The sequence below is a fragment of the Tympanuchus pallidicinctus genome, unplaced genomic scaffold (genome assembly GCF_026119805.1).
Source record: "Tympanuchus pallidicinctus isolate F22 unplaced genomic scaffold, pur_lepc_1.0 scaffold27, whole genome shotgun sequence".
NCBI lineage: Eukaryota > Metazoa > Chordata > Aves > Galliformes > Phasianidae > Tympanuchus > Tympanuchus pallidicinctus.
Genome location: NW_026294744.1, coordinates 4,649,874 through 4,665,749, shown reverse-complemented (window position 1 = coordinate 4,665,749; position 15,876 = coordinate 4,649,874). Strand labels below are relative to the sequence as shown.

The window sequence follows — 15,876 nt, the reverse complement described above, 5'->3', positions numbered from 1 at the left end:
TAAATGATTCCATGACTCTATGATGTCTGAAAAATCTTTTTACTCTGGCTTGTGGTTGAACTCTGGGCAGTGTTACAGAAGAAAGCTCGTGAACAGCCCAGATGAGTAAGTAAAAGGCCTCAGCACAAGAACAAAATGAATTTGTTCCATTTCAAAATCAATTTAAATTCAGGAAGATAACATCACTGTCTTCTGCACCAAAAGAGATTTTACAAATAAATGAGAGAATGAAAATAATCAGAATCTTTGTAGCTCTCACTCACCCACCATGGCACTCAGCATGCTGCTGCCAGAAGGGCAATAAACACCCCAATCTGTGAGTGTCACAGTATCTCAACTTCTCAGTATAATTACTACTTGAAAGTTAATAGGCCCCTACTCCCCGCTTGATGGCATTTTAGCAGTCAAGCGTGCCTGGTGTCCACAGCCATCACTGGGCCTGGAAGTGCAAGCTGGGAGAATGAGTGGTGGAAGGCTGCTGCAGAGACAATGCAGATTTCCTATAGGAAGCAGCTGTACTACAGAAGATAGTGCTGTAATAGAGATGGAAGCACCTGGAGATTATGCCTGTCATACACCTTGTGCTTCATGATCACTGTGTTGTGTGGTGGGGAAATTTGGGATTAAACATGATCTGTACAGAACTAGTTCAACAATAATGCATTAAATTCTTCATATTTCTGGTGTTCAAACTCAATCACTGGACTGAGTGCACAGATAAATGTAAGTGCATTTCCCTCACAGCGGCAACCAAAGGTAGAGTCTAGTATCTCCAAATACGAGAATTTACCAGGTTTTATTCTGTTGTGACAGGGCAACAGGAAATGGTTTCAAACAAAAAAAAAACAGGAGAGACTTAGATTAGATATAAGGAAAATGTTTTTTATGATAAGTAGTGATGCACTGGCACAGGTTGTCCAGAGAGGCGGTGGAGTCCCCATCCCTGGCAACACTGAAGGTCAAGTTGAACAGGGCTCTGAGTGATCTGATCTAGCTGTAGATGTCCCTGTTGGACTACATGACCTTTAAGAATCCCTTTCCAAGTCAAGCTATTCTATGATTCTATGTATGAGTGGGCTAATGTGGCAGTAGGTGTGTCAAGCTCTTCATAAGCTCACCTCGTATCACACCTGATTGGATCGTGCCACTTAGGGTCCCAAAGTTGTAAAGGAAAGTCACAGTTGAGCTAACAGCATGCAGCAGAATATATCCCACCCGCTTTCAGCTACCCACACCTCCTGATGCCTCTGCGCACACAGTCATTGCCAAGTAAAAATCAACAGCTGCCTGGATTTTCATGAGTGAATGACCAACTTACCATGTGGTGGTCCCAGAACACCCCACTGATGGTCTTCACAGCAGGCATTGCCAGCATCCTCCTTGTGAGACAGGTCTTGATCTTTGCACCAGGCATTTCATCTGTGCCTAATCCTCTTTGATCCATTCCCAAGTAAGGTGGGCTCATAAGTTAGTATCAACACATTGGTATGTTTCATTCCCACGTTTTCCCTCACCCAAGATTTTGACAAGCATTTTATTTGCCAGACTTCCTCCTCCTTGTTGTAAAGAGAGAAATTAAAAAGATGACCGAAATACTGAGAAATCACATAGTAAAGAATCAAATTCATAATTTAAAAAAAAATTGTATTCCCTTTGTGGTTGGATCTTCTCCAGCTGCACTATCAGAAGTGAGTTATCAAAGCCAACTATCATTAGTTTTTATTTCAGAGTGACTTCAGAAGGCCACTGCAGTGTTGATCACAGCCTGACAACCATCTCCTCTCCACAGCAAAATAACCACTAACCTGACTGGGCCCCTCAGACCAAAGCAAAACCTCAAGGTATCCCCTTTATGAGCTTTTTTAGAGTAGGGAGAAAGAAAAAGCACAGTGGGAGCGTGTCTCATTTTCTCATTTTTAGTGTTTTTCTTCCTCCAGATGTATTCAGTTGAAATGATTTTTTTTCTTTTTTTTTCTTTTTTTTTCCTCTTTTTTTTTCTTTATAAATAATAAGGGCACAGGATAGGTACCACAACGCAGAGGCTGAGTTTACTGCCAGCAGGAAAAGAAGACTGATAGGAAAGGGGTGCAAAGCCATACATATCGAGTCATCCAAAACAGCAGAGAGCTCTGGGAACAGACATAAAGTCTGAGCTGCTCTTAACTCTTGTTACACAGCTGGTTGAATTCCAGCTATGGCCACAGTGAACACACTTCTCTGCACTGGGAGCTTCAGCTTTGCAGGGGGTTCTGAGGGGTTAATGCAAATCAGAGAGTACCCTGTCACGCCTCCAAGGGCAACGACATCTGGCTGGCTGGGTGTGAGAGCAAAGCACACAGAGTGAAATTAGAAGCTCTGGTTTGTCTTCTTGTCTCACTGTTATTTCAATTCTGTGCAGTTTCAATGATCTTTGCTGTTGGACATCGCCAAATGATTCCACAGGTGATGGTGGTGGAGTACCTTTGCTAGCCAGCTGTGGGACCCTTTCAGTTCATTTTTTGCAGACATGAAGCAATCAAAAAAGAGGAGAAAAGTGTAAAACAAAGCCAGTGGCTCAACGCATTTATTTATAAGGCAATTTCAAACAACGGGAAAATTTCTGTAAGTTACACACGTGCATTTCAAACAACACTAAATTCAAGTCAGGCCTTTGTTGTTCTGTTTGTTGCCACCACCCGTGTGTTTGTTTTCTTTTAGCACAGATAAAGCAATAAAATGTCCCTAACCAAACGAAGCAGGAGTGGCTCCAGCAGGCAGATGGAGCCAACAGACGTGCAACATATGGGGATGTGCAGCCGCCAGGTGAAGGATGCTCAGTCCTGCATCAGGCTGTGGCACAGCCCTTTCTTCTCAAGCAGACACAGCTTAAGCTGCAGCCTTGGGTTTCAGTACTTCAGTGCGCATAGGCAGAGGGAGGGACAGATGTAATTCTTGATGATCCGTTGGGCTCGCTGGTGAAATGATTGCTGCAGAACTCCTCAAATGAAGAGTAACAAAATCACGTGCGGCACTAATTTTCAGGGCAGTGCCTTGGCCACGATTTCAGCCCGGCATCCTGGCAGGCAACAGCGGCATGAGAACAAACGAGACAGCACTGTCTCCACACAGAGTGGATGAAGCACCAGCTTCATGTCAAAGCTCACAGCTCAGCAGATTGCTTCATCAATGGCAACCGGACTGCTGGCAGCAGTCAGTCCTTTCCCTGTATGGATATTGAAGGGAAAAGGCTATTGCCACACCTCCATCCTGGAGATGAAATGCAAAAGTAAATTAAAATTTCTGTGGTAAATGCTTAATGAGCAAGGCTGATAATCAAAGGTTGGGGTGTAGCATTTCTGCTGCGTTTAAACGACACGGAAGTTATCTGCAAGGCGCCATACAAATGCAAACAACAACTTCAAAGAGCAGTGGCAGCTTTTTGCTTTCTTCTCCCTGGCTAGCATCACTACACGCCTGTGTACGCTTTGTAGTACTTTTTTCCATCTTGACAATTTAATTTTTTGTTTGCTTTTTTAAAGTAGAAGAAAAAAGAAACACAAAACTTTTGCTTTAATGATATGCACCATGATGAACTTGAAAGAGGCTTACAGAAACAGAGGCTGCCGTTTCTGTATGCACCAGTCAGTTGCTAGTGATTGATCTTGGGAGCCAGGCTTCATTTTCTAAGCAAAATAAGCTTGGAAATGAGCTTTGCAGCTGGCAAAATCTGATTAAAGTGAGCAGAGTTTCATCTGATGTGGCTGTTGCCACTCACTTCACCATAACGTCTCACTTTAACTACAGAGGACCTGCCGAAGACAGAACAAAAAGTATGCATCAGCTTATAATGCACCCTTCTAGAAGTTTAAGTGTTACTAATAGGCCATCAAGCTGCTCAGAAGCCAGTATGCAATGATAAATCAACGTGTATAAGTCAGTAAGTCAACGTGTAGAATAAACTATATAGGACAAATTCCTATACAAAATGAACTCCTATACAGCTTGGCTCAGTGATCCTTGCCCCGTAATTTTTGACGGCTTGGGGCATCCAGGTGTACAGCGGCTTCTCCTGCAATGACAAAGCTTGAAGATCCTGGCATGGCCTAAAATTGCTGATGCTCATCGTTCTGCTCTCCAGAAAGGACTAGCACTGCTCTGTGCTGCTTCCCAAGAGTTCTTTTTCCTCTCATTTCTGAGGAAAGGGCAGCAGTGAGAGAGGGAAGATTGGGCAAAATTACATTTGAAGAGGTGCAAATATAAAAGCGACAAGCTCAGCGACAACAAGTTTCATTCCAACAGCTATTTGCAGAACAGCTTCTCTGCAGGATAACTAATGAAAAGGTCCCATGCACAGAAAACAGTCTATCATGTTAAAATAAAGAGTTCTGAAGCTTTGAAGTGTTGTGTATCTTCAGAAATAACCTGTACTCAGAAGGAGAGAGCGGAAACCCCACAGCTCCTAATTCTTGTCAAAGCTGGAGCCCAGGGCCACAGCAAGGAGCACGGCAGCCATCAGCACTTGTACAAATCTCCCCCAAAACCTTAATTTAAATTACTCTCGAACATTAAAGGCTGGCATTAGCCTACAAGTCTTTGCAACTGCATTAATTATTGTGGCAACACGCAGAGCTCTGTAATTGGCTCCTGTCCTATAGCACAGAGCAGGGCTTATGGGTTAAGATGGTGGCAGGATGATGATGACAATTCCTATTGCAAAACCCAACCGTACCCGACAGGCACAAGTCTCAGCGCTGTGCCTGCTGCTCTACGTAAGCATTATCCACCATGGTGGGCTTCATGGCACTTTAACATTGGCTTCCTTTCATTTTGTTTGTTCTGCTGAAATTCTGCCCCTTTCATCTGCCAGATGCCAGACAACTCTTGCAAGGGATCTAATCTATCATTGTTTAATTACTGTATTTACACAGGGATTTAGAAATAGCTTGGCAGAATGGGCTTGTTTCTCTCATCTGAGCATTCGCTCTAAAAGCACAGGTCTAAGCCCAAAGCTGCCAAGCTGCCATTAGAGCTGTGACATGTCCTTGTTCCGCAGCATGTCTCCTTCCAGCAGCCTGCAAGGAGCAAAGGCTGTGCTGCCTGCCACGTGCACCAGGGAGGGGAGAAGGACGGGAAAATCAGCACATCATTGACTATTAAATTGTCAATCAAGTTTAATGCATCATAAAGAAGAAAAACTACATTGGCATATTTAAGACAAACACTTTTTTTTCTATGCACACTATCCACTGGACAGTCCCTTTCTCAAAATAACTACTTTTAACAGCCCAAGACACTTCTTCAGAAATTCTTCACATACTCAACCATTCGCACTTTTCATTTTTTTAATTTGTCTGAGAAGGAAGGAAAAAAAAAAATCATTAAACCTGAAAACATTTACATTGCAAGCCACGTTAGAATGCATAATAGGCATACAATAACCAATGTATAACAATTGTGTTTTACTTAGTTCACTTTGTTCATCGATAAAAGAATATAAAAATCTTGTTCAACCGAGTGTTGTGTATTAAAATAGATTTGTATAGTACTGCACAGTTTCTCCCGGAGTTGTGAAAATGGTTGAAGGGACCATGTGCTGCCTAGTGATGGGCGATGGAAAAAGCCAGTCCCTCACGTGTGGGTTTTTTTTTTTTTTTTTTTTTTTTTTGTTCTGCTTTTCTAAAAATAAAGAAGATATTCGGCACCATGTGATATGCTGATGTGAGAGACTAGCCTTGTGCCGTGCTCTGGTGGCTTCCTGCTTTCCTCAAGTACCTGTTGCACCAATTGATGAAGAACTCATAAGCAACAGAGGCGATGGCAACTGGTGGGGGTGATGCTGAGACAACCGGGTGCCCGTTTCACTCCCCGTCCAGCACGAGGCTGGGGAAGACGGGTGGACCCGTGGGGTCAGGAAGACTACAGGTGAAACAGCAGGCGTGCGAGGCTTGCCAGGCCAATGCCACGCACTTCCCAGTGTGCTAAGAGCCAACAGAACCTTAAATAGGAGTCAAGTTTCCAAAAAAAGAGGAAAAAAACAACCAACAAACTCTTATAATTTGCCACAGCCCGTCCCTCCCCCAAAGCTCTTGATATTACTCAGTATGAGAAACAACCCCATGAGGCAGTTATTTTTTTTCTTCCTGTACCATTTTGGCAGATAGTTCCGCAAGCAAAAAGGAAAATCATAATAATTAAAAAAAACAAACAAACATATTTTTAGCAATAAAAACGCAGTACAAAAATGTGAAGTTATCTTTTTGGCATTTTATCTGTACTGGTAAGAAACAAAAAAAGCAGAATATTTATTTGCTTTTTTCTTGAAATTAAAAATAAAAATAAAAATCAAATACTAACAAAATACCCCAAAACAATCTGTTTAAAAAACGAAACCCAATCTGCCAAAGATATCCACTATTATGGTTTATGCTAAATCTTGCACAAAAACTCCATGAGAAAAATACACCAATAGCAAAATAAGTAAAAAGGACCTGCAAAAAAGTAAGGAGTTTTACAGTCATACTTTTTTAAATACTTCGGAACGCATATACAGAAGCATCAGCATGAAAATACTTCAATATTTTACTAGAAATGCTAACTTCATACAGTTTCTTTATTTAAATATCTGCAATTCTCAACTTTAATAATACTGAAAAAAAGGATCTTTTGTTTCGAAGGCTCTGTGAGTGTCCGTTCTGGTCAAAGCAGCCCCAGCTTCAGCTCGCCCGAGTCAATGGGGCCAACCTCGTTCCTCTGATAAAGAATCCATGTCAGGTCCTAAGTAGCTCAGTTTCCTTTGACGTCACCGTTTTCCCTCCCACAAACAGCTCTCAGCCCAACTACATACCCACTAGCTCACTAACTCTTTGCATTTTAATCTCCCCCCTTAGAGCAGAACTGCAAAACCGCCTGCTCCCCGCTAAAAGGATATTCCACTTCCTTTCTATCGGCCATGCTCTTCCTGCTCATCCTGCCATAAGTACATTAAGGCCAACATAACAACAACAAAAAAAATCTCATAAGCACTGAAGGTCTCGGCAAACAACGCTGCAGTGCGCTGCGCTCCCTGGGAAGCTGCCGCCACAGCGACTACAGGTGGGACCGACGGGCCTGCAAGTTGCAATGCTATAAACCCCGAGACCGCTCTTTCCTTCTGTGTGTCCCCTTTCTCTTCGTGCCCGGGTGCAAAGTCTGTCCCCCTTCCATGGCTGTCCTGTGGCGGCCCGGTCAGTTGTGGCCCTGCGAGTGCTGCAAGGTCTGGTGCATGGCGGCGGAGGCCGAGGAGGGCTTGATCCAGGGCATGGTGAGCAGGGACGAGGTGGTGGTGGTCGTCATGGTAACCTGAATCATCTGCTCGTTTTGTATCAGTCTAATGAGGGTTCGGAGACGTTCCAGCGATGACTGAGTCCCCTTCTGCTGGGCTAACAGGCTGCTTTTTAGCTCTAAGCATTTCTGTCAAACAAAGAGAGAGAAGGGAAGGCTGAGAATGCATTCAGATTGGTGTCAAACATCTCTCAAAACATCCCTTTGTGTCCTGAGTGCACGCCCTCCTCAAATGAAGTTATATTCTCCTGTGAGGATAGCAAAAGCAAAACGAACAGGGCGATCACACACACTGCAGCCAGAGCAGCAGCTGTCTGAGCTAACAGCCTTCACCCATGTCCACGTGCGTTCAGAGAACGTTTCTGACTGCGCTCTGTAACAAGCTTCCTGCATTCAGAGATGTCATTGGCACAGGATTCACAGAAACAGGGTCAAAAGGGTTAGAAGGGACAACTGGAGATCACCAAGTCCAACCCCTTGCTAAAGATGGTTCCCTGCAGCAGGTTACACAGGAAAGCGTCCAGGTGGATTTTGAATATCTTCAAAGAAGGAAACTCCACAACCTCTCTGGGCAGCCTGTTCTATTGCTCTGTCACCCTCAAAGTAAAGAAGCTTTCCTTCATGTTCATATGGAACTTCTTGTGTTCCAGTTTGTGCCCACTGTCATTGGGCACTACCAAAAAGAGCCTGGCCCCATGCACTTGGCCCCTGCCCAGATATTAGGGAGCCAGTACTGCGAAGATAAGTTGTTCTCTTCAAATATTATGTCAATATTTTGGCAGAAAACTTAATCTAAGACCCTAACGTTGTACCACAACAGTCACAAGAAATTCTTGTACCTGCAGGGTGATCAAACTGCACCCCACCATCACTTGAAACATTTCACGCAAATCTACATGAGAATGAGAGTAGGAGCTAAACAAAAGCATTTTGAATCTCCAAGAGGGAGTAAAGAAGAATCCGTAAGCCTGCCTTCTCTCTCCAGTTCTGTACTGTTGCAGCTGCTATCGCATCCGCTAAACATCATCTGACCTGCAAGGGACTAAGTGATTGATCAAACACTTGAGTCTGTCTGCTAGGTGGAAGGGGATGGCCTCTAACATCTGACACCTCCTGGTTTCCTTCTCCCATTGGTCTTGACCTGGCTGCCACTCATCTGCATACTCCTTTCCTTTGACTACCTGGAGTGTGGGAGCCTACAGCTCAAGGAAAGTGAGAAACGCTCACCTGAAAGTCAAGTAGTTCAAAAAGACACTGTGAGAGCTACTCAGTGATTGGGTTAGACAAATGAAATCTCATGTGAAAGATACACCACAGTCTGCTTTGAACAAATAAAACCATTTCACCTGGGATATGTTTACAACTTCTCTCTTTAATGTAAATCTCTATCAAGGAAAATGTCAGGAATTAATTACTCTGCACTGGAACGCCTCTAATTGTTTTTCTCCTTTCAAGTGGACTCCAGTATATCTCCAGTATATATATTATATCTCCAGTAAATATAATCATCAGCTAATTTTACTATTTAAAAAAGATTCTTTCCCACTGAAAGAACTCAGTTCTGCTTATGTAGAAATTTTTTGACTTTGACAGTACCGACATAAACCCAATAACTGAATCCAGCCCAAATGCCTTTCTTTGTATGATCACCTCATGCCACTGTACTCTCCTAACCACTGAAGATCTTTCTTACCCTGGTCACTTCTCCATACATCTGTTTGTTTCCATTAGCGCTGACGGTGGCTGTGCACACTTAGAGGGAATATCCCACACTGTGATGTCTTTTAATAAGTTATTGCTTTCCTTTCCATTCTGTTTTGAATGTGATAAATATTTTAGCATGCTTCCTCTGGGTAACTGCAGTGGTAAAACAAGGAGTGACCAGTCACTCCTGCAGCTGCCACTTTGATTCTTCCAGGGGAAAGAAGTTTCAAATATTTATTGAGCCTGCCACACAAACTAACAGCTATCCCTTAAGAGTGGGCATGAGGTGAGCTAGTACCAAATAAGCTCCTTCATCTACGGAAGTCAGGGACCAGGCCTGTCATTACTGCCAGACACTGGCCCTCATAGCACAGAACACACGGGAGACATCGCCAGCCTACATTAAGTTTGAAACGAAATCACAGAGGAAATGGTTGGGAATCCATTTTCACTCATGGAGAGGTTGTTACACCATTCAACCTCAAAGGCAAGGATTGCTACTTCTACCTGATCTCAGGAGTTTTGGAGCAGCTACCACTGGAGCACACACTGATCTTTTCATCTGAAGGATGGAAGTATCTTACTGTCATCAGACAGATCAGAGCTGTGTACAGCACCACAAGGAAGACAGGGAAACCTATTTTGTGTTTTTATGCCTACAGCAGGAATTCAGTCCCTGGTGATTTCTTCTCCTCAGGTTGCCCAGGGAACTTGCTTTTGCACATAAAGGAGGCCTACGTTTTTCCTCAGACAGAAGAACAAACACACTTGAACTTTTGTAGCTTGGGAGCATAAATAATCTTCTAGCCACGAAATACCAGTTTTTCAACCATAAAGTCTTTATAAACATCTCAGCAGGAGACTAAGTCCCCAGTCAGGAGTCCTACCTTCACTGCATTGTTAAGAAGTCGATCTTTTTCTTCTAACTGTCTGTGCTCACTCTTCAGCTCGCTGCTTCTCTTCAATAACTTTCGTTTCTCTTCTTCTTTGACTGGAACAATAACATTAAGGATGTACAAGTTAAGAAAAGGTAATACAACAAAACTATGTGCTTGACAATACCAAGCATGCATTTTGAAAAGCAAGTTTCTGATATCAGTAGCTTTTTGTCTGCAGATACAGCTGAATAAACCTAGAATTTCTGTTTGCATGGATGTGTCTGTATCAAAGGCCAGCACAAAGGATGATCCAAAAAGCTACAATGTGCTAGAACTAATGATTGGACCACATATGGCCCTGAAGTCTCCAAGAAAAAGGTGAAAGACATTTAGGAACAGCCACCCATAATCACTCAGGTTCAGTGATTCTGGGTGAAAAGCACAGACCATAACAGTGTCAGATTCTGCAAAGCTCCTCAAATACACTGTAATGCCCTAAACAGCCCATTGTAAGGGTGCAGCAGGAAATGAGTCAATGCACGTACATTATTTGATACAAATGACTTTGATACCAAATAATACCAATGTAATTAGAGACTGATATTACTACAGAATCTGAGATATTAATCTTGCAAAGTGTTGCAGACCCAGCTGTATGCCCCTCCCTAGCCTGATCGTGCCTTTCTGCCTCCCAGCTTGGTATATAATTGTGCCTCAAAAATCCCATTTTCTTTTACCAGGAAGTCACCACTCTCATGACAGCCTGAGTGAAATTTCACTGAGTGAAATTCCTCAGAGATTGATCTCAGATTCCTCAGAGTAGACAGAGAAGGAGCAGAGACAGAGAAGGCAAGAGAAAGCCACCTGCTGTTCTCAGCCACAGCTCCTTATGGTGCTTTGAAAAATAGTCACATCGCAACACTGCTTTAATATCAGTGCCATGAAGGATTCAAATGGTATCGACCATCACGAGCAAAGAATCCCTTCTCAAAAGCCATATCAATCCCTACCTGTTTTGTGAGTGACATAGGAGTGAACAATAGCTAGAGTTCCAGACCATGGCACATTGTCATCCTTCTTTAACACCTGTAAGCCCAGGAAACAACAAAAAGTTAGGACTTCACAAAGGCACACATTAATATTTTCATTCCTTCAGCCTCACAGGTCTGCAGGACCAGCTCTAGAGTTCCTGTCTCAGAATTCACAAGATGAAAAATAATGAAGCAGAAACTTGTCTAGCAATCTCCATTGGGCCTTACTTCTTTCCATATCTCTAAACTGATCAACCAGGACCAAAGAGGGTAACAAAGCCTCTGCTTCTTGTTGCCATAACCAGAAAACATCTCTCAGCCCCTGATCAGCAGATCTTCATGCTGTCGGGAGTATCGTGGGAGAGTTTGGGGGCTTACATGAAAATATGTCTGCGTAGATCTAACACAGGACAGCTCTGTTCTCTACAGCTTCATGCTAGAATTTCCTCTCAATATTTTCAATGGGTAACAAACAGTAATCCCAGGGCAAAACAGAAAGAAATCTAAGGCACAAAATCTAAGCCTTCACTCTTTAGTGACACTGTACTGTTTTAGTAATTATTTTACTCTTCTTACAATCAGCATTATTCACAGCCATTAGGTAATTTAGCACTCCTGATCATAGCTATGATCAATAAATATCATATAACAAACATGATTTAAAGAACATGATGTGATCTCCTTATAGCTTTCAGATCTACTGGTGAAGCCTATGCTTCTGGCAATGTCTCCCTCACCCATAATGTTTACATTTTTTGTTTTGCAACATACATGTTGCTGGCCTTCTGGTAACAAAGAGAAACAAAGAAAATGAAGAGACATTTCTAATCTTTTCCCAGGACAAATCTCAGCAGATGTAATTATGGTGAGTCTAGGCATTCACTGTGTGTTTTAAGTCTGGTACAATAAAAATACCAGAAATAAATGCTGCAAACTGTACTAAAACTCTCAGTATTACTCTATCAAACGTGGTCCCCAAAACTGTGATGTAGGTTAATTTAGCTTAGCGGTACAAATTTGATGTTTCTCCTATTTTCTCTTCTTCGTGCACTATGCCTCATGCAGCTTACCTTCTGTTGGCACTTTGGACAGACCCAGACCCCCTTGGGGGCAGTTTTGAGGGGTGGGTCCAAGCAGTTGAGGTGATACGCCCTGGGACACGTGCCGCAGGGCTGCAAGTTAACGCCACGCTTGCAAGCAGTGCAGTATTCATCATGGTGGATCTCATTCTGCAAGAGAAAAGCAAGGATGGCTTGGATCAAGTCAACCCACCAGGGCCTTTTCCCTGGGCAGCAATCACAGACACTACTACAGCAGCCAGTCTCATTCAAAGACATATCTATTTGTCAGAAACACCCTGGCCACTGTAGAAGACAAGAGAAATAACGGTGTACGAAAGCAAATACAAACAAATGAGCCAGCAGCAAGTTCCATACATTATAACAGAAAAAATAAGAATCAAATTATCAAACAGAGCAGAGAATGAACACATATAGCCAGATTGTAGTGCAGGAATTATTTCACTTGTTCTTGATAATGTGTATCTGACTCATATATCACCATGTGTAGTTCTATTTTGAAGCATGGGTCAAAGTGTGATTCACTTGTCCTTCAAGTCCAAAACAAAAGGAAGCAAGAAAGCAGAAGTTTCTTGGGGAAAAGCACAGTTCCATGTTTTATGCACATTGCATCGAAGAGCAGCTAGGAAAATTGTATGCTTGAGAACAGCCTTTTCCTACGTACCCTTCTTTTGTGAACTCCTCTAGAGGGCTCCCCCAGCCCTCTATTCTCCCTGTTGTCAATTGTTTTCTGTTCACAATCTGACAACCTTTCTTCAACAAGACTGATTAACACTTTGTCTGAAGCAATATATAACATGAACTAAGACTCATCAACAAAGTTACAATGTCATGTAGTAAATTGCTATGCTAATGTAGCAGCAACGTTAATTACTCTTTGTATAATTAAGTGCATTTTAATAAAGGAGAGGCTGATTTTGAAACTCTGGTGGTTTGTGAATCTTTATATTAAAAAATCTAATTTTTCCTAGTACTTTTCCAGAAGGAAGAATAATAATATTGCACCTTTGTTAATTCCAAAAGCGTACTTTTTTCATTTTTAGGGATATTCCTTATAATGTTTCATGATAATTTTAGTTAGACTTATATCCCGAATTCTAAATCAGTCCTGTCAAAAAAAACAGCTCTCCAAAGTACTAACATTTTAAAATTATTTTCTCAAAAAGTTTGAACTCAAGATTGAGAGATTTAATCTATACAACATATAATGGTCACTCATTTTTTCTTAAAATGGTCATTAAAAGCACAAATCTGGACCAGCAGTTTCTCAGGGGGGATTCTACAAAGGGATGAAACTCCAGCCTTGCTCATGCAAGCCCACAAAATCCTGCCTCTGAAATTCTAACTCAGAGGCTCAAAGATTTAGTCAAGTGAGGAATGTTTCACAAAAATAGTATGAAAGGCAAAGAGCATCCTGCAATCCTGTACCTTGATGAAGACTACAGTAATCAGAAGAAAGCACTGAGTTACACAGTGATGAAAAAAAACACCTGTAATACACAAAGTTTGCTACACCTACCTTCCAGAATGGATCCTCATTTGCTAGCATATGGAAAAAGGACAGAGAACAGATTAGTGGGAAATATGTTGCTGAAATGAATGCTAGTTCTCAGCTATAGGAAGGAAAGAATTTTAGTCAAGCTGAGATGCGGGAGATCAGGGCACTGTCACAATTCAGCACCAGTGAGTATTTTTCAAATTAAAATTTTCAAATTTACACCACAGCAGCCCTGTGCCCAAAGGTCTGATACTAACATGCCACTGCATGAGAAGCACAGAGCCTACTTGAAATTTTCAAGAAGTTCCCTGTGGAACTCTTCTCCACACGTCATCAATCTGGAAGCCTTCCTTAAGGACCTCAGCCTGCTGGGTGATGAACTGCTTGGCCATGCACCAGCAAGGCACTTATACAGTCGCTTATCTTGGGAAACAGAAGTGGTGCTACTGACTTACTGTTAAATATATAGGTGTTCAGCTGATTCACAGCCAAAATGCTCAGCCACTTGTGGGAGTGAGCTCTGTGTTTTCATCAGCTCTTTATCATCAATCTGCTTCCACCCAAATCCCTGTGATTTTTTTGACCTTTGGATGAACTGTATTCACAGGCTGATAGGAAAAAGAACCACCAGAGCTCACTGGAAAACAGGCCAAGTTTTCATTAAAAAATATTTGTGAAATTCATTATGCTCTAATTCAAAAATAAAGTTTGAGACATTTTTAATAGCTTTATGAGAAGTGCAGTGGTTTCGTGATTTTTGCTGCTGACTCATAAGAGAACTGATGCGGTGTTTCAGTGACAAGCAGCTGATGGCTTTCCTTCAGATTGACGTGGTGACAGCCAAACTAGAATTTTGTCCTTAATTTCTTCAGCTCCCTCTCTGATCACAGCTGGGAACACAGCTGCCCCAGTGTGCACTCACATGTACCAAGCAGCTTAGAAGCTGTACATGTACAGCTGAAGACATGCACGCAGTATGCTCACACATATGTAAAAACAAGAACATAAGAACAAAAGAAACAGCTTCATCTCAGTTAGCCTACAGAGACCAAAATCCTTTGCTAACAGCATCCCATGTTGCTGGTGCCCAAGCTTAGAGTGCAGGAACTGGGCATGCACAGCATAAATTGCTTTTCTCCAGAGGTATCCTTCCAGATACTAACAGCAGTTTAAGGCTTTCCTTAAACTGGAATTTGCATCTTCACCTTTATATTCAACAACCTTAGAAGGATTCTTCCATAAACGTGTCAGCTTTTTCCAACAATTGTCGCATCCTTTGGCAATGAGTTCCATAAAATCTGCAGATGTCACTGCACATATGCAAAAACACACACACAGATCCTTCCTTATATGACACTATGATTACTCAGGGGACATAAATGTTATTCAGACAAACAAGGGCTTGGTAATTGAAGAGTCTCTTCTACAAATGATGTATGTCAGGGGATGCGACCTCATTTCAGGTAAGACATTTTCAGATAAATGAATCTTGATTAATTGACATTTCGCTGGAAATTTACAAGAATTGTTCTCTTCTGCATTTCTGGAAATGACAGTTGTTTCCTGTACTTCATAGGGATTTTTTTCATTTGTTTATTTCTCTTTTCAGTTCAGTTTCGATGTAAAGTTTCTGACATTTTAAAATATGTCCAATTAAACTGAAGACAAATGTTCTAAAGGAGTGGTTTATTATAGGAGAAGGGGAAATCAGCAGTCCACTATGGGCAGACATCTACACCTCTGTTATTGCAAGCTGTCTGTGGACAGTGACTGACTTCAGATCAGAGCTTACACCTCATCTTGCACAACGGCACCCGGTGCTAACACTGTTGTTCTCTCCAGATGCATGTTTACAAGGGAAAAGCAAGTGCCAGGATAAGGCAAATAATAATGTTGATTTTTCAATAAGACTGAGCCAGGGATAACATTCTTTCAACTTGGACTCACATGAGCATGGGTCCTGCTAAGAGGCATGTCATCATGGTAGCTTACTGTATAATAACCTCTCTTGTCCTCTGAGACCCCAGGCACTAGAGGCATATGGTAAGTAGGCCAATTGTCTGCATCTAGAACATTACATTTTGGATATAGAGAAGCACCATAGCATTTTAGTTGGTGATCTCATGGAGCAGCAATTCAAGGCAGTGCCAAAAAGGTGGCTCTAAACATGACACTTGACAGGTATACCAAGAAAACCCTGAAAAGATGTCTTAATTGAAGTCTTGATTGAAATTACTACCATAAATGCTCCAAAATCTGAAATAATAATTGCATCAGAAAAAAAATGCTGTCCCTTACCGTTAATGCACCACAGTAAAACTTAAGTTATGAAGGCAAAACAAGGGCAAGGAAATACGAAGATGCTTCCACTGGCTTTCTCTCCTTTT

At 42.0% G+C, this 15,876-nt stretch overlaps 1 protein-coding gene across 1 annotated transcript in view; it reads right to left on the bottom strand.

Moving 5' to 3' along the window:
• Positions 1-5,279: 5,279 nt before the first annotated feature.
• Positions 5,280-15,876, bottom strand: part of PHF21B (PHD finger protein 21B) — a 62,765-nt gene continuing 52,168 nt past the window's right edge. Inside the window, exons 8-12 of the mRNA XM_052690700.1 lie at positions 13,511-13,533; positions 11,983-12,141; positions 10,892-10,967; positions 9,891-9,994; positions 5,280-7,428 (exon numbers count right to left, since the gene is read on the bottom strand). Coding sequence (XP_052546660.1) covers positions 7,204-7,428; positions 9,891-9,994; positions 10,892-10,967; positions 11,983-12,141; positions 13,511-13,533 — 587 coding nt within the window. The 3' untranslated portion in view covers positions 5,280-7,203. The remainder of the gene's footprint in view (positions 7,429-9,890; positions 9,995-10,891; positions 10,968-11,982; positions 12,142-13,510; positions 13,534-15,876) is intronic.